This window comes from Eptesicus fuscus, chromosome 9, assembly GCF_027574615.1.
Source record: "Eptesicus fuscus isolate TK198812 chromosome 9, DD_ASM_mEF_20220401, whole genome shotgun sequence".
Taxonomy (NCBI): Eukaryota; Metazoa; Chordata; class Mammalia; order Chiroptera; family Vespertilionidae; genus Eptesicus; species Eptesicus fuscus.
In genome coordinates, this window is record NC_072481.1 from 4,188,924 (window position 1) to 4,216,148 (window position 27,225).

Sequence of the window (27,225 nt, forward strand, 5' to 3'; positions counted from 1 at the left end):
ATAACACAAATAAAGCTATTTTTCTTGTTCTCTGAAAGCAAAATATTTCTTGTTGCTCACACCAAACAATTCAGTACAAGACTAATGATGTGGCAATCAGTTGCTAAAATATTTGCTGCTAGTATTAGTGGAGAGAAATGGTGCTTCTGCACATCAGGCGAGTAAGGGAAGTGAATGCAACACGATTATAGTAATCAGTCATTAGCGAATGTTGTAGTTCATTATTAACCCTTTGCACCGATTCCTTTATTCTACTCGGGATTTAATTTTTTAAATGCCCCAGATTTCACAAAGCGCGGCAGTAGAATAAAAAACTGGAGTTTCTTTTCATACAAACTTATTTATTTGGATTTTTTTATATTTCAAATTATTAATACATTCAATAACCGTCACACTCGACATCCGAGTGCAAAAGGTTAATAATTTTGTGTAACAGGATATTGTAAAAATTAAGTTACGAAATTTTTATTATAAAGTTTCTTGCATGCCATTATATTGGCTGGGCTGCAAAAATATTCGTTGTGGGACGTAGCCCTCGAGTTTGACATGCTTGCTCTAGATCTTTGACCATCAATAAAACATTATCTTTAGGGTAAAAAAAGTAACATGACAAATAAATCCTCAGGTGAGGATTTTAAAAAATGAAAAATAAAGACTCTACAAATCTTAATAACTTCTGATAAATATTCAAATGTAGTCAAGTCAATCACGTGAAAAAAGTTATATATATATATCATATTTTTATTGCTTTAACTTGAATTCAACTCTAAATTGTTTGAAATCATTTATCTCAACTGATGAAACAAGATGGGAAGAGGAGGGAAAAGCATGCAAAGCAAGATAAGAAATAATCCCAGGATCAAGCTACTTGTCTTAGCTAACAATGTAATGGTTCCATCCATCTATCCAACTTTCCATTTACTTCCCTGTTCAGCACGCAAGTTTGAGATCCATAAGCCACCGTCACAAAAAGCTGGTGGGACTTTTGGAAGAAGTTTACAAAACACCTCAGGAATTCTCCAAATTTATGTATGAATTCCTACAGGAAGCCAACTCTAACCACGCACACTTCTTCCCTGACAGCAGGGTTTGGCAAACTATGGCCCACAGGCCAAATCTGGCCCACCGCCTGCTTCTGTAGAACCCCTGCACTATGAATGGCTTTTACATTTTAAATGGCAAAAAAGGAAATCAAAAGAAGAGTAAACACCTCCTGACAGGTGGAAGTTACATTACATTCAGATTTGTGTCCACAAATGAAGTGTTACTGGAGCACAGCCACCTCATCCGCGCTGCCTGTGGCTTTTGTGCTACAAGGGCTGAGCTGAGTGGTTGTAACAGAGACCACATGAAAGATTATCTGCCCCAAAAGTTTGCCAAAACCTGCCCTGTATTAAAAGTTTTGCTAATTTGCCTTGAAATAATTGGCTTTAGCTATGTAGCTTTGCATAAGAAACTCCAGATGGTTTTACTGAATACCATCAGAGCAACATAATAGAGAAATTATTGTATCTCACTGTAGATAAGCTAAAAGCCAGCATATCCCTATGGCATTTTTGAAAACACACACACAAAAACAAACAAACAAACAAACAAACAAACCCACCTGTATTTTTTAACAGCCAAGTAGTTCTTCCATCAAATCACTTTATTATTTCCAGTGGGGAAAGTTATTACTTGCCTTACTGCTTCTACACTTAAGAAGCCCAAAGTCTCCACTTATATACCAAATCTGCCAGGCTATCCGTGCATCCTTTTCGTGAAAGGGACAGGAGAAACAAAACACCAGAGGCGCAAAGCAGGGGCTGATGGTCACTTTCTGGCATAATTACCAGAGACATTAAGAGTAACCTGTAATGTTACCTTCTGTCTCAGAACAAAGTCTTCAATATATTCTCCCTACCCGAGCTTTTTAGAAGAAAAATTTTCATACATACAGAAAACTGAAAGAATAGGTCAATGAAACTCCTACAGGCTTTGCCTAGATTAATAATCACATGCCGCCATATTTGTTTCTTCCATTTCTTCACCTTTCCTAGGCAGAACAGTGACTGAATCTTTAGGAAATAATCTGCAGACCATCAAAACACTTCACCCTAAATACTTTAGTGACCAACACCAGGATAATAATTTTCAAGGAAATAAAGGCTTTTTAAAAAACTTTAGAGAGGGTATAAAAAAATGAAATAGGAAAAAAAAGTCCCCTCCCTACACCCCCAACAAATTAGTGAAAATACAGGCAACTTCCCAAACCCCAATAATACACAGTTAACACTGGAATGTTGGCCAGAGACCACAGGAGTCATCTGGTTAACACCACGATAATCAAAAGAGACAGGGACAGCTTAGCCTCCCACACTCCATGACTTCTCCTTCACAGAGACCACCTCTGCACTTACCTGAGGGCAGCAGCATGGTAGGTGTCTACATAATCAGAAATGAAGAGCTCTCGGTTCTTGATAACTGGGTCTGTAATAACAAGTTCTCTTCCAGAGTCTGTCAAAAAATCAATTCATTAAGAGGAGATTAAAACTGAGTTTCCCAAAACAATTAGGAAAATTTTACAAAATTTTTCTTTCAGGGTCTCCTCCCACTGAAGAAAGCACAATAAATAACCAGGCCTGGCCAGCAAACAGAGAAGAGGAATAACGTAGAGCAGAAAGAACAAAAACAAATATTCTGCTGGGTGTGTTTTATACCTTTTACTAAAGTCCCCACAGTTTGCTGAAATGCAATAAGCACAAATTTTTTTTTTAAAGGGAAGAAACAACTATTGCATTTTCGCAATTTGTAAACTACTAAATATTTAATCATCCTGTCCACCTTATTTTTTATTGCTAAATAGTCCAGGATGAAATGAAAACAGAGTTTCCATTGAAAAGAATAACTAAGTTACTATTTTAAATAACAAACCATAATTTAACTGCATTAACAGAAATTTTTATAGCTTCGAAGGAGAAAATAAGTAGTAAGATGTGAAAGAATATCATTCTATCATTCTTCAAAACTATTTCTGACGATGGTTGGTCGAACTGAAACCCATCACCAAAAGCAGTGTGAAGAGTGAAGGGCACAGCCATCAGGGACAGAGCTGGCCTTGGCAACTCCCTCAGCACCTCTCAGCCTCCTTTTCCTCATCTGGAAGTGGGGAGCGACATGTGACTAATGGAACCCTGCTATCACGAGGTCTAGCACCTCTCAAAAAAATCAATGAAAGGGAGCTTTATACATCTGAACAAACGTAATAGACACTGCATGTTCACATCGCATGTGTACATGGAGTTACTGGGTAGACACTACAGTGCCAGAGGAGGAAAAAAGATCTCTGAACAACCTTCCTATTGTTCTGAAAGTCAAGATGCAAGCTCAATTCCAAAACATTCAGGAAAGCTTTGCTTTGAAACTGAAGTTCAAACCCTGAATACAGAGAACTTCAATGATACATACTCTGTTGAAAAGAGGAAAGAAATAAAGTACAATCCTGTAGGTTATAAGCATTATTAGTTCATCATTAGGTGAGAAAAAGAAATTACTGTCATTTCCACAAAAGTCCTGTCTCTCCTCTGAGTTGAAGAGGGAGACGTCATGAGCACATGCTCAGATTCTTTCTTTTTAAAGGCAGAAAGAACGAAAGAACTCAGCAGAAAGTGAGTATTCTACTAACGTCCTATTTGTAAGAAGCTATTTTAGAAAAAATGTCCATAGTAGTGATCTCCATTTAATAAATCTTTTTAGAACAAACTTTGTCCAAAGCTATGAAGGGAATATTTACCATTTTCATTGTGTCGATCCTGAACCAAATGCTGATACACAGAATCTGGAACTTCAGACTGACGGTAGTACCATTTGACGTTCATGAGTAGGTGGTCCCTCTTACTCTGAAAAGGAAAATCTAACAGCATTAGGAACAGGGTTTCAGGTGCCCACAGCTGCATACCATACCCATGAACAAAGTCCCTGGAAACAGATGGACAGGCAGAGAGGGAAACACACAATTACCACCAGGACCACAAAAATACGTAAGTCAATAACGAGGTCAAATTTTACTTTTTCTAAATTACAGCCACGGCACCCCCTCTGATCTGATCCCTCAAAGTTGCTCATTAAAGGGAAACAAAGGAGACCAAACTTGAATCTATAAATATCCCCAGTTTAATTCATTCAATGTTATATATTTTTATTTGGCATTAACTACATAGTTCTACATGAATACATGCTCCTATCTTAATTTTTGACCATTTTAAATATTTATTAACTGTTATTTATAAATATATATATATATATACACTGTGAAGCCGTTAAGGGCAATACGTTAGAAAGAACTTACCCAAGAAGGCCTGGCACAGTCATCTCTCCAGGGTTTGCCAATCACCCAGACTGAGTTACATTCTCCCTCCACTTTACTGCCACTTAATGTGCAGTTATTGCTACATGGCAGACTAACACAGCAAGCTACGAGTAGTGATGAAGGTGCTGAGAGTCCATGAAACATGGACCCTGGTTTATTTATCTTTGACTTGCCAGAGAATCGAACACCTTGTACATAAATATTTGTGAATAATGAGAGTTCTATGCTGACCAGGGTCCCATAAATGTTTGTAAAACACTTAACTGTGTTAGCTCTAAAAGTTAACTTTGTTCCTAGTTCATTCAAAGAACACAGAATCAACGCTGCCCTTGCATTGGAAAGCTACACCATGAGGTACATCATCTCTGTGCCATTGGCTGGGAAACATCTCAACATGCCAGCACACTAAGGCTTCTTGTGGCCTCATCAAATAGTTTCCCAACCAGGGAGGGCCTTAAGAGACCAAGGTGAATGCAGTATCACTCTCCTTAGCAGCTTCTACCTTGTCATCAGAAGTCAGCAGGTCAGAAATGAATGAGAGCTACCATCTGAGAAATGCCTCATATTTATAAAGGAGATGGCTAAATCCTCAAATATGTCAATGGAGCTGTCATTATGCTTCCTGCTTAAATGACGTGTGTGCGTGTGTGTGTGTGTATGTGTGTGTGTGTGTGTATGTGTATAAATAAGTAGATTCAATAAAGCAGATTGTATACAAAGAATAATCCTGCATAATGGGTACTCTCTACTTTTTATCCAATTTGCACTTTATATTCCACGTTGTTTATACTGCAGGTGGGAAGATGAGGACAAATCAGTATTCTATATAGAAAGAGGTAATATGCAAATTGACCCTCACACCCTCATGTCACAAGATGGCGGCCCGCCACATCGTCACAAGATGGCCACCCATGTCATCACAAAATGGCTGCCCCCACATTGTCACAAGATGGCCAGCAGGGGAGGGCAGTTGGGGATGACCAGTCCTGCAGGGTAGGGCAGTTGGGGGTGATCGGGCTGGCAGAAGAGGGCAGTTGGGGGCGATCAGGCCAGCAGGGGAGCAGTTAGGAGGCTATCAGGCTGGCAGGCAGAGTGGTTAGGGGCAATCAGGCAGGCAGGTGAGCAGGTTAGGAGCCAGCGGTCCTGGATTGTGAGAGGGATGTCCCAGATTGGAGAGGAAGCAGACTGGGCTGAGGGACACACACACACACACACACACACACACACACACACACCCCCATGCATGAATTTCATGCACCGGGCCTCTAGTGTTAAGTAATAAGAATGAATGCTACATATAGGAGCTTATGGACAAGAACAATTACTTCCAGCAGGGAATTATGAAGGAGGTAAAATCTAACCTGGGAAAATGGAAAATATTTCATTGGATTCTTTCTAGGCAAAGGATGAGACCCAAGAAAGATACAAATGAAGAGAAAATACAAGACATATCCACACGCACATGGTCCATCTGTGTGAAGCACAGGAAAACGTTCTGCGTGGTGCTGAAAAGAACCTGAATCCTGACTGTAGTTTGGCCTCCAGTGGGGTCCACTAGCCCACTGCTGACCAAATCCATAGGCAGTGAGGCACAAAACACAGGAGAGCAGCCGGAGGGCTCCCGTTTCATTCCCAGACAAGGTATGAAAAACAGGCCAGGATGAGAGCACTCGTCATGGGAACAACCCAGGCGAAGAGGCAGTCTGTTTGACGGCACTTGGGGATAAAACTCACTTAAGTAAACATACTGTCTAATACATGGTTTCTCAACCTCAGCACTGCTGCCATCTGGTCCAGCTGGGTCAGTGTGGAAACCTGTCCTGTGTATTGTGAGATGCTGAGCAGCATCCCTGGCCCCCAGACACACTGAATGCCAGTGGCACCCCTCCCCCTCATTGTGACAACCAAAACATTGCCAAATGTCCCTTTGGGGACAAATTACCTCCAGTTGAAAACCAATGGTCTAACAGTTTCCTCTTTAATGAAAGCTAAATCAGAATGGTAAGAATAAAACCTAGGTCAAGTACTGTCAGGTGAAGAACATGGACCACAGGCGACAGAAAAAACCTTCTAAAGGTACCATAAATGGCAACCGTACAATGTCTATTTTTCAGAACCAAGGCAGTGATTCTTGAAGTATAATATTTATGTTATCTTCTAACCCAAACACAGTTAATTATTATACACACGTACAAAATTACTGTTCTGGTTTCTTTGTACCTAGACTTATGACTCCTAATGTTAGACTTGACAGAGGCAGCGGAAAGCCTATTGGATTTTCTAATGCAGTACTACTCAATAACCAGCAAGCGGCAGCATTGCATTAAAAAGCCTCCAGACACTAGATTCCACAGATATAACACAACCGTAGTACAGTAAACTTAAGTAGCTGAAATAGATACACTCTTTCTAAATAGATCAGAAATTTGGTTAAAGATTAAACATCTATAAAGGGAGGTAGTAGTCGTTTCAGAGAGCACTAAACTGAAATTAGGTAATCCGGGATCTTAGGCCTGTCCGCAATCACTAGTTAGCTGGGGGTGACCTTAGTGGAGTCACCAAGCCACACGACAAGTGAAGGGATAGAACAAGATTATTTCTATGGTCCCATTCCATCTGGCTTATGCTTAGATTTCTTCCCCAGACAAAACCAAGTAGATAAAATGGGATTATGGGTGTTTTCTCTACATCAACATAATGGCATTAGCTAGCATTACCACCCTAAAAAGGTTTTACAAATTAAAATGTCATCTTCCGTGGAAGCTAACTGCAGTGCACGGAGGAACAACAGAAGGGAGCAGAGAGGACACCCCTCTCCCACAAAGCTACCCAAGCCCCCCAGAAACACGGGTGCTGCTCAAACGTGAGCCACAGGAAATCATCTTCTTCCCGCTCCTCGGCAGTCAGATTCTGCTCAAAATCACAGAAAACTAAAGGTAGGTGTGAACTCAGAGGTCATCTGATTCAACCCCAAACCACCTGGGTTTAAATCACGACTTTGCAACTTACTAAGCTGTGTGACTTCGGGCAAATGACTTTTCCAAGTCTCCAATTTTGTCATATGTAAAATGAGGAAAAATAATAGTCTCTAGCTCATTAGGTTGTGAGGATTAAATAAATGAATATAAGTAGAGTGGGTTGGCTCTCAATAAATGCTGGATATTACCACCCCTGTTTTACAGATGAAAAGAGGAGTCAAGCTATAATAAGAAGTGGCTTATAAATTTACTTTTCTCCAATTCAAAAAGCATGCTAGCAACAGCAATAAAAAAACAAATCATGTAGCAAATTAGGAGGATGTATCTTCGCTTTTGCAACAATTCAAGAAGCATATCAAGTATATCTGACAAATATGCCTCATTATTGACTAGTGATATAATTGTACAATTGCATAAAGGTCAAAGCGGTTATAAATGACACATTTTAAACAGAATGTGGTGAGAAGCTTCCTATGTGAAGGCACCCTAGGGTATATTTCTGAGTAGAGAGAAGAGCCCACTGGGAAGTAAATCATTCCCACCACTTTCTCTTTAAGGAGCGGAGAGAGAGATTTTGACTGCGTCCAGGTGGCTGGAAACCACCAAACAGGAGCACTCCAATCTCCTTACAATAGTTTCAACAGGAGTGGCTCCGTGCAAAAAGGGGGAGGAGCTGATTCTGGGTTAAATTGTGGGCTCTTCCACATGCCCGGCCAGGATTTCCCTGAAATGAGGGGTTGTGTAAATTTAAGGAAATGAAGAGCTTCACAGAAGACAGACTCACCTCCACCGGGTTGAGGAAAAAGCTAGCCTGATGTCTGGGAGCAGAGGAGGGCATCGAGAGCTGAGTGTCAGCCAACAGGCTGAGAAGTAATGAATTAAACATTCAGAACTGAAATCCAACATTCAGAACGAGATCATGAACAAAGGGAGAAAGGAAGGCAACGGAGACGGGAAAAGCCAACAGGAGGCCGCTGTTGATACGGGTTCATTTTTATCCACACAACCATCCCGAACACAGATACAAGATCCAAGGCCAGGACCTTTCATACAGGTTTTTCATGGTTATTAATAATTAAGTACTTCAATTGATTTAAATAGCCAATCTGAGTCTTTCCTAGGAGCATTGTTATCATCCTCTGGGAAAAGGTTTAAACACAGGGAGGTGGGCGTGGAAGAGAAGGACAGGAGTTCAGAAATGACCGACAGGTGCAGAGATTCCGCTACACGAATGGAGGAGGCCCCCAAATCAGAATGGGAAGAACCATCATTTTAAATTCACCTGCGTTATAAAGGAAAGGCCTTTCAGCCCCATAAATCACCTACAGGTCTTGGCAGATACCATCAGGGGTCCCGAAGCCTGCCCAACAGGCCACTCTAGTCCCTCTACTGTTACCAACTGGGACAGAGACCTGGTCAAAGACTAACCAGGATATGAAGATGGATTCATCAAGTGAACAATCCCACAAACCCAAATTTAATTTTATCTGCTTAGTTCTTGGGATTTTACATTTCAAAAAATAAAAGACCTAGATTCAGTTTCAGGTGAAATCAGACCAAATTTCTTGTTTGATGAAGCCGAAGAGCCAATAAAATTTTTCCAAGAAACTTGGGAAGTTGAAGTGGCTTAACATTTGCATACAGTGTGGTTTAAAAAGATACCTTTTGCAGAAACTTTTCGTGCATTTCCACTAGATGGTTATAATAAGGTCGACAGTTATAGGTAGAAGTCTGGGAGTTTACTGTATAATTCAGAATTGTCTACTAAGCCTGCAAGAGGGGGAAACAGCCCACCAGAGACAACATGCCTCCCTCCCAGGTGCTGCACAGATGGTTTAGTTGCATTTCAGCCCCTCAGGGTCCACCTGCACCCGCAAGGCAATGCCTGTTGGGAAGATCATCCTCACTAAGACCTTGGGAACAGTCTTAGTGGCTTCAATCACTCCTGACTTTGGGAGAGGGGAGGGACAGTCAATGGGATCAGAGAGTACTATTATTTGAAGGCCAAAGATAACGCCAGGCATGCGCATACACAATCCAATCTAAAAGATGCTTTCTGTATCAGTGAGGTGATTATTACTACTCTGTGGATAAACACTGAATCAGTAAAATGAAGTCAGATAGGAAATATCTTGTACTATTTCAAGCCACTACTCTCCTAACATAAGACACTAGGAATGGAACATTTTCTATACCTGTATCTGAAAATAGCTTTACCTATAGCTTTACAGCCACTACAGCTCAAAAGGCCATGAAAGAGTAACAGGAAAACCTAAAAGCCAGCAGGGCTCGGGCCCTCCAGGTCCACCCATCTCAGGGTTCTGCTCTGACATGGCACCAGGAGATCAGGGAGAGAAGCAGAGCTTCCTTCTTAGAGAAGTGAAGGGCTGAGTACCTCCTCTAAATAAACACACTATCATGCACAGATCTCCCTAATGTACTGAGACATTAAGTAAACACTCTGTTTCCTTTTGACTACATTTCTTATTGCCACTGAGTAAACAAAGTAGCCATTTTTTGCTTTGTCCTAAAATGCCCTTCTCCCAATGTTCTCAGGTTAAGTTGCAAGTGGGCCTGAAAGAACACCATCTGACCGAGTTCCTGTCTACACCCATCTCCCAAGGTGATAATCTGACCTGTGGAAAACTGATTGCAGCACCTCTCCTTTCTCGGGCCACCCCACAAGTGTCTAACAGAATCCTGTTTAGTGGTATGATGGTTAATTTTGTGTCTCAACTTGACTGGGCTAAGAGACGCCCAGGTAACTGGTAACACTTTGTTTCTGGGTCTGTTTGTGGGGTGTTTCCGGAAGAGAGTAGAATTTGGTTCAGTAAACTGAGAAGATCCGTCCTCAGATGTGGGTGGACATCATCAACCTGTTGGGGGGCCCCGATTGGAACAAAAAGGTGAAGAAAAGGCAAATTATCTCTTTTCTTGAGCTGGGACATCCATCTTTTTCTGCCATCAGACAGTGGGGCTCCTGGTTGTCCGGCCTTCAGACTCCAGGACTTACACCCCCGTGGCCCCTCAATTCTCAGTCCTTTGGACTTGAAATGAATTATATACCACCTGCTTCTCTGGTTCTCCAGCTTGAAGACAGCATATTAACCATAATCTTCTTGGCCTCCATAACCTCATGAGACAATTCCTATAGTGTATGTATGTGTGTCTCTCTCTCTCTCTCTCTCTCTCTTTCTCTCTCTCTCTCTCTCTCTCTCTCTCTCTCTCACACACACACACACACACACACACACACACACACACTGTTTCTTTGGAGAACCCTAATACAAGCGCTGATTTATCATTTATTGGCATTTGTAAGTGGACATAACATGAAAGTACACTGGGGTCTATTGTGAACAAGCATAATGAATTCTTTCTTTAAAGATAAATAAATAGATGAAAGAAACAGATAAACAAGCCACACCCATTTGACCAAGCTGCTTACTGCCTTTCGGCACAAGAACCAAGGTTACAGCTCCTTTCCCAAACCTGTAGCACTCAATCCAAAAGACTGCTTTCAGAAGATTACATCAGCATCTGGGTCTGTAAGAGGATTTACATCACCTGTAGCAGATGGTGAAGCAGGTGGACCTGGCAGGGTAGGGTTCCACCTTGCTTTACAGTGTTCACAACCAAGATGTACAAATAACCGGATACATACAAACCCCCAGAAAGATGATGCAACTAACAGTGTGCTGAAGCACAGCCTCTGATGATCAGAAATCATTTTCAAAATCATCGTTTCTTGATGTTGTCTTATTTATTAAACACATGCCTGCTTTTTGGTTATCTTCACAGTTTAATCTGGGCAAAATGCAATCAGTATTTTGGTAGGACCAAGAAGGTGCATGAAAATGAAATCCTCTCTCAACTGCCAACTATGGAGCAAACTTACTGCAGCACCTTCTACCTACGACTCCACTGTGTCTGAACGGAAACATCCGCAGTGGAGAGACCAAGAGTGAGGACGGGGATCGCCTGGGGAAACTACTTCTTGGTCTCCCTCGTTAGACAGGAGGCAGTCACTAGGTACCCTCTGCTGTCCGTGTACATTTAAGTCACACACACAGATAAGCTACTCTTAAAAGAGGCCTTCGTAGATGGGGACAGATATACCAAACCTGAGAGCACTCCTGCAATTGCCCACATGTATCCTGTGGATATATGTACACCCTCCTGATAAAAATACTAAATGTCAGATCCAGGATTTAAAACATCCCAAAGTGCGGTTGAAGGCTCAAATCAGGAAGCTGACATTTCACAGATAAATTAAGACCCTATACTTGGGTCCCCAAAATCTGCTGCTCAAAACCAACATAAAACTCTGCTTAAAAGCCACTATTCACCACAGCTATGGTTATATTTAATAAATCCATAATCACAACTTTTCTATTTGGCCCAAAGATTTCCCCCATAAAGGAGGAAAAAAATAGCTGTTCCTAGTCAGTGCCACAAGAAACTGTCAAATCACCCTTAATCCCTACTAAATGAAGTGAAACATTGACTGAATTTCTTTTTTTAAAATATGTTTTTATTGATTTCAGAGAGGAAGGAAGAGGGAGAGAGAGATAGAAACATCAATGATGAGAGAGAACCATGGATCGGCTGCCTCCTGTACACCCCACACTGGGGATCAAGCCCACAACCCAGGCATGTGCCCCTGGTTGGAATCGAACCTGGGACCTTTCAGTCTGCAGGCCAATGCTCTATCCACTGAGCCAAACCAGCTAGGGCTGAATTTTTTTTTTTTTTAAATCAAGCCCAAATACTATCAAGTTTGATATCTTTGCAATATTTTGTTTGTTGTTTGGTGATGGTGGAATAGTAGTGGTGATTTTACTAATTGTCGGGGAGTTAATGTCTTGTTAGACATGATGTGGCCAGAAAAGTCAGCTAGCACTACACAAATCAGGTGTTGCAGTGGTGAAAAGGAAGTTAAAGAAGGGGGGTGGGGGGGAGTTGTCTGTCGTCTTCCAAAATTCTCTAGAAGTTTCACAAATTAAATTTAAACTATCACAATATTTTAAAAACAAATTAACTTATGATTAAAGATACATCACACAAATTTTGCTATTAAAAACTAATGCTGAAATAGCTTGAAAAGATTTCATTGAGTCAGCATGTGCTTTACAGAAGTGGTTCTCAAACTTGCTAAACTCACCACAGCTTATTCTCTTCAAAAGTATTGAGGGGTTCAAAGAACTTTGCTTTGTATGTGTTATGAGTTGTCAATATTTACCATATTGGGGGAGGGGGACTTTTTAACTTTAAAGATTTTTACTAATTCACTTAACAATAACCCCAGAACATAAGTAATTAAACAGATAACTATAATTTTTAAAACAAAGAAAATTTAGGAAATGAGTAATACTTAAGTTTTTACAAATCTCTTTTATGTTAACTTAAGAAAACATTTTCCTATCTGATTCTGCACTCAATCACACGTCTTTAGCCTTTGTAAAACTCCACTGTGCACTCTGAGAGGATGGGCGTGAAAAAAGGCAAATGGTGCCTGGTGTAATTACAGACAGGGATCCTGCACACCCTCCCTGAGAAGGGCCTGCTCAGTGGGCCGAGGAAACCAGCGGCACAAAGACTCTTGGACACCCTCCCCTGAAGCCGGTAGTTTAAACAACGCGAGCATGTTCCCCAAGCAGAACCATGACTGTGGCTTTTAAAGCACACATTTGTTCAGAAGGGAGACAGTAATTTAAAAATAGATTTTCTTTTTATTTATACAATCAGACATTCCAGTAGTGAGCTGGAACTTCTTGTTAACAAGAAGAAAAATCTAGATAAGAAGCCTCTCATATCAATTCAAGATATTTTTCTTTCTGGAATTGAGCTCATGAGAGAGAAACATTTAAAGCTTGATTCCAACAATATAAATAGGTCTACACTAAAAAGGTGCACTTTAAAACAATGGCGAACATACTGAGCTGAAAGCATGCACGCAGAAACACTAGCCTGGGTAACTTTAGCAATCTGCAACTCTAGGCAACTTGGTTGCCATTTCAAAAATATGTACTGCTTCTCTCTTGAGACAACTGGCAACCTGAAAGAACAAACTTTTAAGGAAAAAACAAAGACATCTGGCTTACAATACTATATTGAACCATCTATCTATATATATAAATGCCTAAGTGACTGACCGACTGTCCAGTAGCTATGACGCACACTGACACTAGGGGGCAGACACTCAACGCAGGAGCAGAAACCACAGGCATGGAAACATGGAACAGACTGATGAATCTCAGAGGGAAAGGGGGGGAGTGGGAAGGTGGGAAGAGATTAACCAAAGATCTTATATGCATATTAGAGGCTCGGTGCACCGATTCGTGCACCGGTGGGGTCCCTAGGCCTGGCCTGCAGGGATTGGGCTAAAACCGCTCTCTGACATCCCCCGAGGGGTCCCGGACTGCGAGAGGGTGCAGGCCAGGTCGAGGGACCCCACACACTGGGTCTCTAGTCTTTTATAAAGATGAACATACCTATTGTATGTGAATCCAGCAAAATTCCTCTCTAGGTGATAACCTTTTTGTACCATTGCTTTCTGAATAAAACTGCACAGCTGGAAATACAGTGAAATAATATATCTTTTAGCAGCATGGCAATTTTTAGAATTGAATGAGTATTTGCACTTTTAAGGAGTACAAATATAGGTTTGGAAATTATCACGGATTTAAATAAAGTCAGCCTGCATGATAACAGGAATCCAACTACAGCCAGCAAACATTTTCAACTTGCCAATACATAAATTCAAATAGTTTGGTTTAAAAAAGGGGAGGTGGGGGATTGGTAGGAACCCTGAAAATTGTGTTTTCCTCTTTCATTCCTATGTAAACGAGTCTATCTTGTTTTAAACATCTTATTTATTCTTCTCTCCTTTTGACTTAAACCAAAACAAAGATTGCAACCTTTAAAACCTGTGAGTCTATTTATAACTGTTCCGTCTACAGCCATTTTTCTAATACAAACATGCCCTGGTAGCTTATCTCAGTCCACAGGCCAGACAACAAAGGCCCCTGGCCTGCTGGAGGAGCAGAAAGGGAAGCAGGAAATGAGAAGGCCTAGTTAATCCCCAGATAATCGATCAGTGTATTCAGTCAAGTGTGAGCTGAGCTGGGAAATGCTGCTTTAAAAAAGAAAGAAAATCAAAGAGCATATGACCAGAGCCACAATTCATTTTAAAATAGGTTATTTTTTGTCAAAAAGATTCCCCATCACGCTCGAGTACTAACATACGTATATTTTTATAAATGTTAACATCTTTTGAAAGAAAACCTTTTCTTTAAAATCATCTACCGGAAATGAGTTTTAATTTATGGATTTTGTGATATTGTTTTGGTTCATCTGTGGTGTTTTTTCTAAATCAGCTTTACTAGGATATAATTTATACACAATAAAATTAACCTATTTACAGTTTCAATTACTTTGACAAATGTGTTGTGTAACCGCCACCACAATCAAGATGGGGAACATTTCCATTACCACAAAAAGACCAACTTCTTTTAGAATTGATGAATCTGCTCTGCCGAAAGCGTGGTGCCGGTGACTGCTACAAAAACAACGCTCTGATCTAAAGCCTTCCTCCATTTCCACACAGAGCTAAGTGAAGAGGGAAAAACAACTCACAGCTAGCGGTGACACTGTTCTCTCCGGGGACCGCTGCAGGCTACCGACAAGTCCCTGCTTTCACACCAAAGAATGTGCTAGGTGAAACCTCTGGACTGAGACTACATGATCTCCTAAAATCCCCAGAATACAGACAATAGTTACCGTGGTAATAGTTAGGAAAAGAACTGAAAAAATAATTTCAGAGTAGTTTTATGGTATATTGTGCTAATCAACATTTAATGAGCACACATTGTTCTAGAGACAGACACTGAAGGTTCAGGGGGGTGGGGTGGGGAGGGGGGAAACAGTTTAAGTCCCACTCATAACAGCACTTAACATGCCAATGCCTCCAGGGCAGACCCTCTGCAACCCCTCCCCAACTGAGATGGTTGAGTGTTTTCTAAAAAAGCCAGCCATGAGCAGCAACAGCGGTCCCTCAGTGCCCTACAATTCTAAGCACATAAAATTATTTCCACTGTGTTTAGTCTCTTCAGGTGCTATTTTCCTTAACACCAGCAGTCTTCTCAAAATGTTGCACCTGGATGGCAGGAAAACATGTCCTGTGACCTGACTGCTTCACAGACAGAGGCCTACATGGCTCGGTGAACACATACCCCGTCTCTGCACCCCCAGGAAAAGGCCGAGAGCCAAGTGTGTGTCTGTCTCTCCGCCGAGGCGCAGCTCTGTTCGTGAAAACGCCTGAAGGTTCTTCTACCCTCTTTACCTGTATCATTTTTCTTTTTAAGATTTAACTATGAAACATTTCACAGGCAGAAAGGTATAAAAATAATGTAACTACATACCAAACATGTTTTTAAACATAAAACATTACCAAACCCGAAGACGCTGCCTGTGCACTCTTCCTAGGCAGGTCTGTCTACTCCCCCGAGCGGTAACCTTGGATTCACCGTTTCTCATTCCGAGGCAGTCCTTTATGCACGGGCCAGATACATAAGGCATTGTTCTATCTAGTTTTACACTTTACATAAACTAGAGGCCCAGTGCAAAGCGGGGGGAAGGTGTCCCTCAGCCCAGCCTGTGCTCTCTCACAATCCGGGAACCCTCGGGTAGGATCCCTAGACCTGGCTGGCAATCAGGGCCTATCGGGGCTTTCCTTCCCCCGCCCCCGCTGCTGCCACTGCTTGCCATCTGTGCAGCGCTGCCACCCCCACCCCCACCCCTCCCCCGAGGGCTATAGGCGTGGGGTGCAATGGCTTGGCTGGCCTAGGCCTCTTTCTGCGGGGCATCGCTGGACAGTGGCCTGGGCCTCCCTCTGCGGGGGGATCGTGGTGTGATGGGGGGGGGGGGGGGCCCCCAGAACAATTGCATCGCACCCACTTTGACTGGCGCCAGTGCGTGTCATAGTGTGGTCATCCGGAAGGTCATCCAGACAGTTGTTCGGATGGTCGTCCTGCTGTTCGGTCGATTTGCATATTACGCTTTTATTATTACAGATGATATCACACTCTGGGTTCTTCGGCACTCTGTTTATTCAGCATTATGTGTCCATGAATCATCCATGCCTTAGTTCATTCACTTTTAATGATACATATTACCTCTATGTACAATATACCACAATTTATTCATAAATGTTCTACTGATAAGATATTTGGGTCATTTCCAGATTTTCACTATTACAACCAAGTCTGCTAATAAGTATTCCTATTTGTGTTTGTGTAAGTTTGCCTAAGGCACATAAAACTTTTCTATTCCAATTATCTAATTACTCTGAATGTTTGATGCTGCAGCTAAATGTTCACATTTATTAGTATAACATTGTTCATAGTGTCCTTCTGACACATTGTTAGTGCCTGTGGGATCTATAGTGTTGTCCCAATTTTATTTCCCATATTGGTAACTTGATGCCATTTTCTTTCTTTTCTTTAACATCTTTATAGGAACGTAACAGTTTTAGTCATTTCAAAGGAACACCTTACTTTTGTTTGGTTTCTTCTCAGTATATTTTAAAATACTTTTTAAAAAAATAAATCTGCATTTTTTATTGTGGTAAATGCATATAACATACAATTTATCATTTTAACAATCTGAAAGTGTACAATTTATTTTTTTAAATTTCTTTATTGATTAAGGTATCACATATCTGTCCTCATAAAATACATTTTTATTCATTTCAGAGAGGAAGATCAAAAATTGATCGGCTTCCTCCTGCACGCCCCCTACTAGGGATCAAGCCCACAACCCAGGCATGTGCTCTTGACCGGAACTGAACCCGGGACTCTTCAGTCTGCAGGCTGATGCTTTATCCACTGAGCCAAACTGGCTAGGGCCTTCTTAGTACTTTTTAGTAAAGTTGCTTTTGAAAAGCCAAACCTGTCTCAGAAGTGTGGAGGAAACACAAGGAAAGGCTGTCCACTTCTTTGTTTTAATTCTCCCTCAAACTGGAAGTTTAAAAGGAGGTAGATGACAAGGTAAAGAGGCAGTGAAGAAGTGGTACTCATAAAGGAACTAAAGGGAGAAAATCTGAAAAAAGATTAAAAAGCAACTTTTGATTATTAATTCATTAATTTGAGCTCATTAATTTGAGCTCTTTTCTTCATTAGTCCCTTCCTTTTCTTGGGTTTAATTTCAATTTCTTTTCAAATAATATACATATTTAGACAACTGATTTTATCCAGCCTTTTCTATTTTCCTTATATATTTTAGCCTTATATATTTAAGGCTAAAAATTTACCTCTCAACATAGTGTTAGTTATCTACCTAATAAAAGAGTAACATGCTAATTGACTGTACCTTTGCACCGCCCACCAGCCAATCAGGAGTGAGTATGCAAATTAACTCAACAAAGATGGCAGGTTAATTTGCATACACAGGCGCTGAGCTGCTGGGGGCGGGGGCGGGACACTTGCATTCCACACCACCCCAGCCGCTCCAGGCCTCTGGGCAGCGTGGGAAGGCAGAAAGGTGGCTCCGGCCAGAGCGAAGGCGCTGCCGGCAGCCAGGGGAAGGAAGGCCCATTCTTGCACGAATCTTCGTGCATCAGGCCTCTAGTCTATATATATAAAAGCCCAGCGACCATTAGAGTGGGGCGACCAGAACAACTGGTCGCTATGATGCGCACTGACCACCAGAGGCAGATGCTCAATGCAGGAGCTGTCCCCTCGTGGTCAGTGCACTCCCACAGCAGGAGCACCGCTCAGCCAGAAGCTGGGCTCACGGCTGGCGAGTGCAGAGGCGGTGGTGGGATCCTCTCTGCCTCCGCAGCGGCACTAAGGAGCAGCGAGTTAAGCGGTAAAGAGAAAGCAGGCAGGTGGTTTGGAGCAAGCAGGCGAGCAGTAAGGAGCAAGCAGGTGGGCAGTTAGGAGGGAGGGGTCCCAGACTGAGAGAGGGCACAGGCCGGGCTGAGGGATACCCCCCTCCCCCGCATGAATTTTGTGCATTGGGACTCTAGTAACCTATAATTGAGGTATATCATCATTTCATTTTAATTCATTGCAAAATATATTCTAATTTCCATTGTGATTTCTAATTTGACCCACAGACTATTTAAAAATGTATCACTGTATTTCACACATCTGCAGATTGTCCAGGTAATCTTTTTAATTCCTAGCATAATTAGGCTTGGTCAGAAAACATTATCTGTATGGCTTCAATCCTCTAAAACATGCTAAGACCTACTTTAAGATCTAACATAGTCATTTCCGATAAATATCCCATATGCACCTAAAAAATGTATATTCTTCAGTTGTTGAGTATAGTGGTCTATATATATAACAATTAGCTCAAAAATTTTAATTGTGTTGTTCAATATTCTATATCCTTATCGATTTGTAATCCACTTGCTTGCTCAATTACTAAGATGTGTTAAAATCTTTCTTATTATCCATCAACAGTTTAGGGTTAACTGCAGTATGTTCATATAATGCATTATATAGCAATGAAAATAAATACAACATACAAAAACATACATCTCACAAACAATATGCTGAACCAAAGAAACCAGACACAAATGAATGCATACTGAGTAATACCCTTTACATGTAAATTTCAAAGGCAGGCAGAACTAATCTATGACTTAAGAGCTCACAGCCATGCCCTGACAGGTGGCTCAGTTGGCTGGAGCGTCATCCCGTGCAACAAAAAGGTTGTGGGCTTGATTTCTGGTCAGAGCATATACCTAGGTTGCAGGTTCCATCCCGGTCACGTGCAGGAGGCAACCAAACAATGTTTCTCTCTAAAAATCAATGAAAAACATATCCTCAGGTGATGACTAAAAAAAATAAAATAAAAGAGCTCACAGCCATGATTATCATGGGATTAGTGGCTGGAAGAAGACATGAGGGTGGGCTTCTCAAGTGATTATTAAAAGTTTAACTCACAAAAAGTAAAATTTACACACACACACACACACACACACACACACACACACGGATATGTAGAACATATCTTGGGAAAGAGACAATAAATCAGTAACAATGGTAGCCTCTAAGGAGAAATCTGGAACAGTTGGTTATGTAAAAAGTACTCAAACAATGACAGGGGTATGTGAAAGACACACAGGAACCAGCCTGAAAATCTGGCCATTTCCAGAACCATTTGAAAATCAAAATCTGTAATGATCAAGTGGACTGTAACCCATCCAATAAAATAGAAAACCATATATCTATGCTGATGTACATAAAAGAATAAATTGAACAGTTACTGAAGAACAGGATATTTTCATAGTCACAAAGCACCTTTCCACAAAATATTAATTACAAAGGATAAAAAAAAGTAACTTTACAGTACGGAGGCCTGGTAGACCCAATCTTAATCAGATGATCAAAGGGAACACCAATAACAGAACAAACAGAAATAGAGTAATGTGCCTGCAATTAGATACGAGGAGAAGATCCCTAATTCAATAATGAGGGAACACCATATAAATGCAAAGTGAGGAAGATTCTACAAAATAACTGGTCTGTAAATCTTCAAAAATGTCAAGGTCATGAAAATCCAGGAAGACTGAAGAACTGTTCCAAATTGAAGAGGACAGAAGAAACATGACAACTAAATGTAACACAAAATGAAAAACTGGCTAAACATGTACAGGGTGTAATAACATGCCAAAGCTAATTTTGACATGATTGTTGAACTGGGGGGTTTATATAAAAAATCTTGTCAGTAAGATAAACACATTCAAGTATTGGGTTTGTGGGACCTTATTTGGCAACTTATTCTCAAATGAATCAGGAAAGAAACAGTTCTTTGTACTGTATTTGCTACTCGTTTGTATGACTGGTTTGGTTAGATAAGACTGGGGAAATAAGTTTTAGTTCCATTGTTAGGGTACATAATCATAGGCATTGATCACTAAAAACCATCTGACAAATTATTAGACTTAAAGCTGGGTATGATAAGTAAATATAAAGTGACAAGTAATTGTAAGGATAAATGCATGCTATTGTCAGTCAGTTAAGAATTACTTTTAGGAATTTAATCTGTGATAAACATGGCATTTCCAAATAGTGGGGAAAGACAGTTTATCAATTAATAATTATGTTAAGATTACTGAGATGTCATCTGAAAAAAACTGAGTTGCATTCATACCTTACACTATATACCAAAATAAATTCCCAAAAAAGAGAACAAAGATGGAAATGTGAACAATAAAACCACAATGAGAAAAAATACAAATTAAAGTTACCCTCAGAATATACTGTTCCGATTGGTGAATATTAAAGCTGGTAACACACTAATGGCTGGGCTGTGTGAAATGGACTCTCGTTACTTATATACAAAAATCAGTACAAACCCTTATGAAGGACAAAAGGGCAATACATGTCAAAATCATAAATATATTTACCTGCTTCCCCAGTAACACCACTGATTACAATTTACTCTAAACATACATTTGCATATACGTAAAATAATATGAACAATGCCCATTAATAGGGAACTATTAGATAAATTATGAAACATCCACACAATGGAATACCATCTACCTGGCAGAGCCCCCAACATATATATTTTTTTAAAAATCTTTATTGTTGAAAATATTACATATGTCCCCCTTTTCCCCGCATTGACCCCCCAGTTCCCCCCACCCCTCGCCCCACTCTGCGTCCATGGGTTATGCATATACCAACATATATTCTTAAGGGCAAGCTATAGAATAGTATGCATAATCTGATAGCTGTTATATTTGTTTACACAACACCTGATTATCTGCGTGGGGTGAGATATGAGGAAAAGAATGTGGACAAATAAAAGCCCAAGGATGGGAGACAGACTGTGCAGGACATCTTTTAATACTTTTTTGAGAATTTTCAAGCAGTTTGTTTTATGTCACAGACCTTCTCTCCCCTCTCTCTCCTCCCTTCCCCGGTCCCCCTCCCCTTAGCATGTTTCTGTGGTTTTCTTCTTCATATTGCTCTCCTTCCCTGGATGACAGGCAGTGCCTGGCAACAGAGTTGGCACAGGTACCAACCAGACTGTTAGAGAATAAAATGAACAAGAACAAGCCTATTTAATCACAGCTGTCCATGCCAACAATGATACACAACCTTTTACATTAAGACTTCTAAAATGCTAAGGCAAGTAAATATAAAGCAGGCATATGTGTTCTCAACTGCTTGTAGAGAAAAGTCACATTCACCTTTGCCCCATGCATGCCACAGCGTCCTTATACAGACTCCCTCACCTCAAAAATGCTCAGTGTTGCTGAATTTAAAGAGCTTTTAAACATGAAGCTCTGAAGTCTCTAACTGAATATAAAGTGTTCTGCTCAACGCTACCTTATAAAACCAGCCCTGAAATGGAAACGGAGCACTACCACCGCCGGCTCACCCTGTGATACACCATGGAGGCTATGTGCACGCTTTAAAAAGGAGGGAGGATGTCATGAATGAGATGTAATTGAAATCTCTCCCGAAAGAAGGCAATGAGCACTCTTTTTTATCCTAACAGTCTTTGTCTGTGTTTGCTATCTCCACAAACTCCTTTGATTACAGATTGTCTTTCCCACACGACTACTGGGCAGCAAGCTGCTGACAAAGTGCTGATGGCAGCCCTTCCACAGCCTTATTCCACTGCTCCCGCAGCACTGCATGCACCGGCATGATCAATCACAGACCAGTGTCATGCACAATAGCCAAACAGTTGCCTAACAGCTAAGCGTATTACAAATGCATTGAACTAATCTCTGATAATTAAATTCCATTACGGTTTCTACCTTCAAACCTGAAGGCAGCAACACTGAAATCGAGTGCCATCCACAGTTCCCTCACATTTGCCATGAAATGTCACTTACATAGTTCACATCCAATTACTGAACACAACCAGCCTCAGTGCCTATCACTTACATTAAAACAAGCAGAACCCAGCACTGGCTGTCAGAAGCCATCACATGGTTTAAATGGATTCCTCACCTTTCAAATATCAAGGGTCCTCTTTCCCAGATCATCTCACTAAGGGGGTTGGCCTTTTAACAAAGAACTACCCAAGTTGAAAGAAACATTCAAAAGGCAGGGCATGTTGCAAAGGCCAGCTCAGAGCTGGAGACATCTGCCCCTTATGTTAAAATACAAAATAGTAAAAGATCACTAGTATGAAAAATAAATATGCAGGGAAAAAAGAGCTTTAGTTAAGGCTAACAAAGATGAAAAATTATATTAATACCCATGGAGTCCTTGTTTTTTGGCCAGTGTCCTACAGAAATTGGGAAGCCCTCCTGGCCAGAACATCTATTAATTTCCCAGTTTTTAATAACAAAAAACGTTTCCTAAAGTCCTTGCTTGAAGTCCCAAAGCTAAATCAACCTCCAAGCACAAAGCTATGTTCCTCTGTGCTGTGCTGCTGCCTGTTATTCATGCACAGTCACTAGGATTAGTGCCAGTGGAATTCCACAGATTTGTAGAAATATATATTCAAGCTCTCCACCGATCACTAATGATTATCTTTAAAACAAGGATCAATAACTCCCCAATCCTAAAATTCAGAAAAGCTTTTACTGTCAAAAGGAAACACTAATAGCTGACTACTGGCAATTAATACACAATACAGCCATCACTTACCTATGAACAGTATTACCATATTCTGTAATTTGAGGGAGAAAATTACTATAAAGGGAGTTGCAGGAAATCATTTTCTATCTCTACCAATGTTATGTCAGATAGGCTCAGAGTTCTAATTGGTACTAAATATTGAGACATAAAATGAAAACCAGGCCCAAGAAAATTTAGTCTGATCACACAGAAGAGGAGATAGTGGGAAAACTGGCTAGGGAATTCACAGTGGTACTGCCTCTTTGCACTTATACAGAAATCAATACCTGGGAAGCTACACCTCAAATCAGGCTCTGGAGCTATGGTTCTTAACGTTGGCTAAGACCTTCTCTCCCAAGAGACAGTGTACGCCATGCAAACTAGTGCATAAAATGTTTGAACGTTCAGAGACTCCCCGTTTCAAACCCCTGCTGAGCACCGCTCTGTAAGGCCTGCTCATGCACTGTCTGAATCCTCACCCAGCACACACACCTAGAGAACCAAGGCTCCGCAAGGGCAGCCATATCCGCAGCCTTGTTCCCAGCTATTCCCAGGAGCTAAAACAATGTCTTGTTCAGAGTAGACAGTCAAGGAACTGAATGAATGGCAATAAAAAACAAAAATATGACATAACTACCTCAAGCAACAAAACATTAAAAGTTGCTCTAGACTAAAGAGACAATTTACAATACAAGTTTTGAAAACCTTCCCCTGGCCCTCGCTCAGTGAACAACATGATATCCCTAGGTATTCAGTAAAGCTGGCTCCTCGCCCAGTCTAGTGTTACTCTATCAATGCGAGGTCCTAACCCTCTAAGCAAACCGTGCTAAGGGTAGATTACTCCTCGGCAGCTCATTAAACAGTGGCTCCAATAAAGTTACTTTTAAATAAAGCAGCAACTTAAAATAAATCATAGTTTCTGAACAAAAGTATTAAATGTTATGTTTTCTATTTTTGTGTATTACTAGTATGTGTAAATCTGTTTATGATACACAAACCCAGATTCACTATTGTATGAAATTTCATGCCCAGCCGGTGTGGCTCAGTGGTTGAGCATCTACCAATGAACCAGGAGGTCAAGGGTTCCATTCCCAGTCAGGCACATGCCTGGATTTCAGGCTCATTCCTCAGTGGGGGGTGTGCAGGAGACAGCCAATTGATAATTCTCTATCATCACTGAAGTTTCTAGCTCTCTCTCCCACTCCATTTCTCTCTGAAATCAATAAAAATATTTTTTAAAACTCTTTTTCATTATTGTGCCTCTGTAATAGAGGCAAAGAAATGACTACTGTCTTTCACAATAAACAGAAAATACCATGACTTCCTGAGTTCCCTTTCCCAAAAGTGTTATAAATGGACTCTAAGTATATTTTTAGCTGATCCAGCCATGATATTCCACTGTGGTCTGTATCTTGCCATACCTTTACATCACACATTATGAAATAACCAAAATTAGGTAAAAATGGTAAAACCTACTTAAAGGGAAAAAAGTACAAAGAATCATCTTTAATGACAGTTCACAAAAATCATGTTATATTCAAATCCCATCAAAAGGGAAGCTGCTTACGTAGCAGCAATGCACTGTCTTTTAAAAATCTGGCCGCATTACACCGAAACCGGTTTGGCTCAGTTGGATAGAGTGTCGGCCTGCGGACTCAAGGGTCCCAGGTTCGATTCCGGTCAAGGGCATGTACCTTGGTTGCGGGCACATCCCCAGTAGGGGGTGTGCAAGAGGCAGCTGATCGATGTTTCCAACTCTCTATCCCTCTCTCTTCCTCTCTGTAAAAAAATCAATAAAATATATATTAAAAAAAAAATCTGGCCGCATTAGTATTGGCCTTTTCCTGAGGCAGGTGAGACAGGAACAGCTGCTAACTCACAGCACTTCGCAAAACAAATAATGCCAAGCTATTTTCTTGTAAATGTATTTGAGCAAACTCTTAGAAGAGTCTTTTTGTGACTTTCCACAACAAAAATTTACACTGCATAAAGCGTAACTTGGAGATCATCATAAAAATAAAATCTTCCCAATTAACACTGAGAAAAATATATTATCTAGGCACAATGTCCCCCTTCTTGTAAAAAAAGGACACATTCATAAAGTGGACTATGTAATGAACATACAGAAATGTATGAATACGTGTTCTTCATGCACAATTGAATTTTTATACAAGCGGTCAACCAAGTAGTGAGGAGATGAAAAACAGGGCACGGAGGAGTTAGCATCTTCTAGAGGCTGACTATAATAAACAAGATAAGAGACGTACTCAGGGCATACAAAACACCTCAGACTACCACAAACTGTTCCTACCTACGATATAGAGTGAACGCAGCAAGGACATGTGTATTTGGTGACCAGCAGATAAACTTCTATTTTCTCCCTTCCCCTCCAACTCTCACTCATAGCACCCTGGATCAGGCCCTCATTCTGGTTCATCTGAACTCTTTTACTAGCTTCCTCATGAGCTCTATCTGTAATTTTCTAAAACCATAGTTCTTATCATATACTCACCCACTAAAAATCCATACATCATTCCCCGAAGGCCAACAAAATTCTGCTTTCTCAGCATGGCTTCCAGTTCTATCTCACACCATTCCCTACACCAAAACACGTTAGACCCAATATTCTGCCTTTGTCCTTTGTCTTCTGTTCTCCAGTCAAAATTCTCCCAAACCTTCAAGGCCCAGCTCAAAAGCTACCCCTTCGGGGCCCTAGCCCCAATCCTCCCCTTGGAAAGCATCACACTTCTCCACGCCCCCATTCTCTGCAGTGTGTGGTGATTCCCGACAGGCATGTCTCATCTCCTAGTTGTCTTGAACCACTTGTGTGCAAAGGCCATATTTTATTCATACTTTTATATTCAACAAATTCTTATTAAGCTCCTTCTATGTATAGCCCTGTATAGCCCTGGAGCTATTGTAATCCACAAAACAGGCAAATATCCCTCTCCCCTACTCCCACCCCCTGGGAGCTGGCCATTCTTGATGGGGAGATTAATTCATACCTCCTTCCTTCTACACGATGAACTTAGTGTTAGGCACACAATATTCATTTAATGAGTGTTGGCTGAATTGTACAGAATTTTTTTAAAAAAGGAATTAATACACTGAGTAATTTAAAATAAGTCATTGAAAACCTTCATTTAAACTCCAACCTGCAAACCTGGCATAGTCTAATATTTCTCTTTTTCAGAAACACTTCTGCATCTTTTAAAATTCATCAAAAGTCCGTAAAACGTACTTGGGCTAAAGAAGTACCCAGACTCAACCTTGTCACATCCCCTTCTAAGGCAGTTGCCCTGTCCGTCTCTTTGGGTGGGCATGCTCTGTTTTACGGAACGATGGCCCAGAGCCTACAGCTGACCGTACAAAGTGTGACAGCCAATCCCTGAGCAACCAGCAACATATAGGGTCCAGGATAAAAGATAATCTGTGCACCCTAGCTGTTTTGGGTCAGTAGATAGAGTGTCAGCCCACAGACTGAAGGGTCCAGGTTCGATTCCGGTCAAGGGCATGTACTTGGTTGCAGGCTCGATCCCCAGCCCTGGTCGGGGCGTATGCGGGAGGCAACCAATCAATGTGTCTCTCTCACATGATGTTCCTCTCTCTCTGTCTCTCCCCCTACCTTCCATTCTCCCTTCAAATCAATGGAAAAATAATCTTGGGTGAGGATTAACAACAAAAGAGATAATCTGTGCTAAATTCCCTCAGCAACTTGAAATGGCAGCTAAGTAGCATCAGTTCAAGGAGAGCTCAAGATGCACAGATGCTGTAAGGTAGAGGTTGGCCTTTTTCTAATTTATCTTTTCCGAACAAAATCTTTATAAACAGAAATCCAAATCATCCCTCAAGTATAAACAGGAGACCTCAAGGATGAGGAGCCAGTCACTCACAGACACAGAACAAATTCATCAAAACCAGAAACAGCCTACAATCCACACTGAGCAATCCTAGGGACCATAAAAAACCAGGAGTGTTCAAAACAGTTTGTTCCCTCCAGAAATTTAACATGCATTTACGGAGGTACATTAACCCATAAAACAAATTTCATGAAACCGTTCAGAATTCAAGTAGAAAGCCAGAGAAGCTCCGAGGACAAGGGAAAATATGAACCGCTTTGCAGCCTCCAAGTCATGTTCACTCAAAGGCCAACCAAGCTGGTCTATTTAGCATTCTGATTCTGATACCGCTGTACATAAACTATGCCTCTAAGCTTTCCAAAGTGAAACCTGAAATTTTTCTAATCTTAATTAGTTCACCCTTCAAAAGGCACTATGAAGACAAGGTTTCCACGCAG

The 27,225-nt window shown here is 40.9% G+C and overlaps 1 protein-coding gene across 1 annotated transcript in view; it reads right to left on the minus strand.

The window, feature by feature from the left end:
* Positions 1-27,225, minus strand: part of RERE (arginine-glutamic acid dipeptide repeats) — a 397,399-nt gene that overhangs the window by 158,398 nt on the left and 211,776 nt on the right. The window contains exons 5-6 of the mRNA XM_008151740.3: positions 3,773-3,878; positions 2,400-2,496 (exon numbers count right to left, since the gene is read on the minus strand). Coding sequence (XP_008149962.1) covers positions 2,400-2,496; positions 3,773-3,878 — 203 coding nt within the window. The remainder of the gene's footprint in view (positions 1-2,399; positions 2,497-3,772; positions 3,879-27,225) is intronic.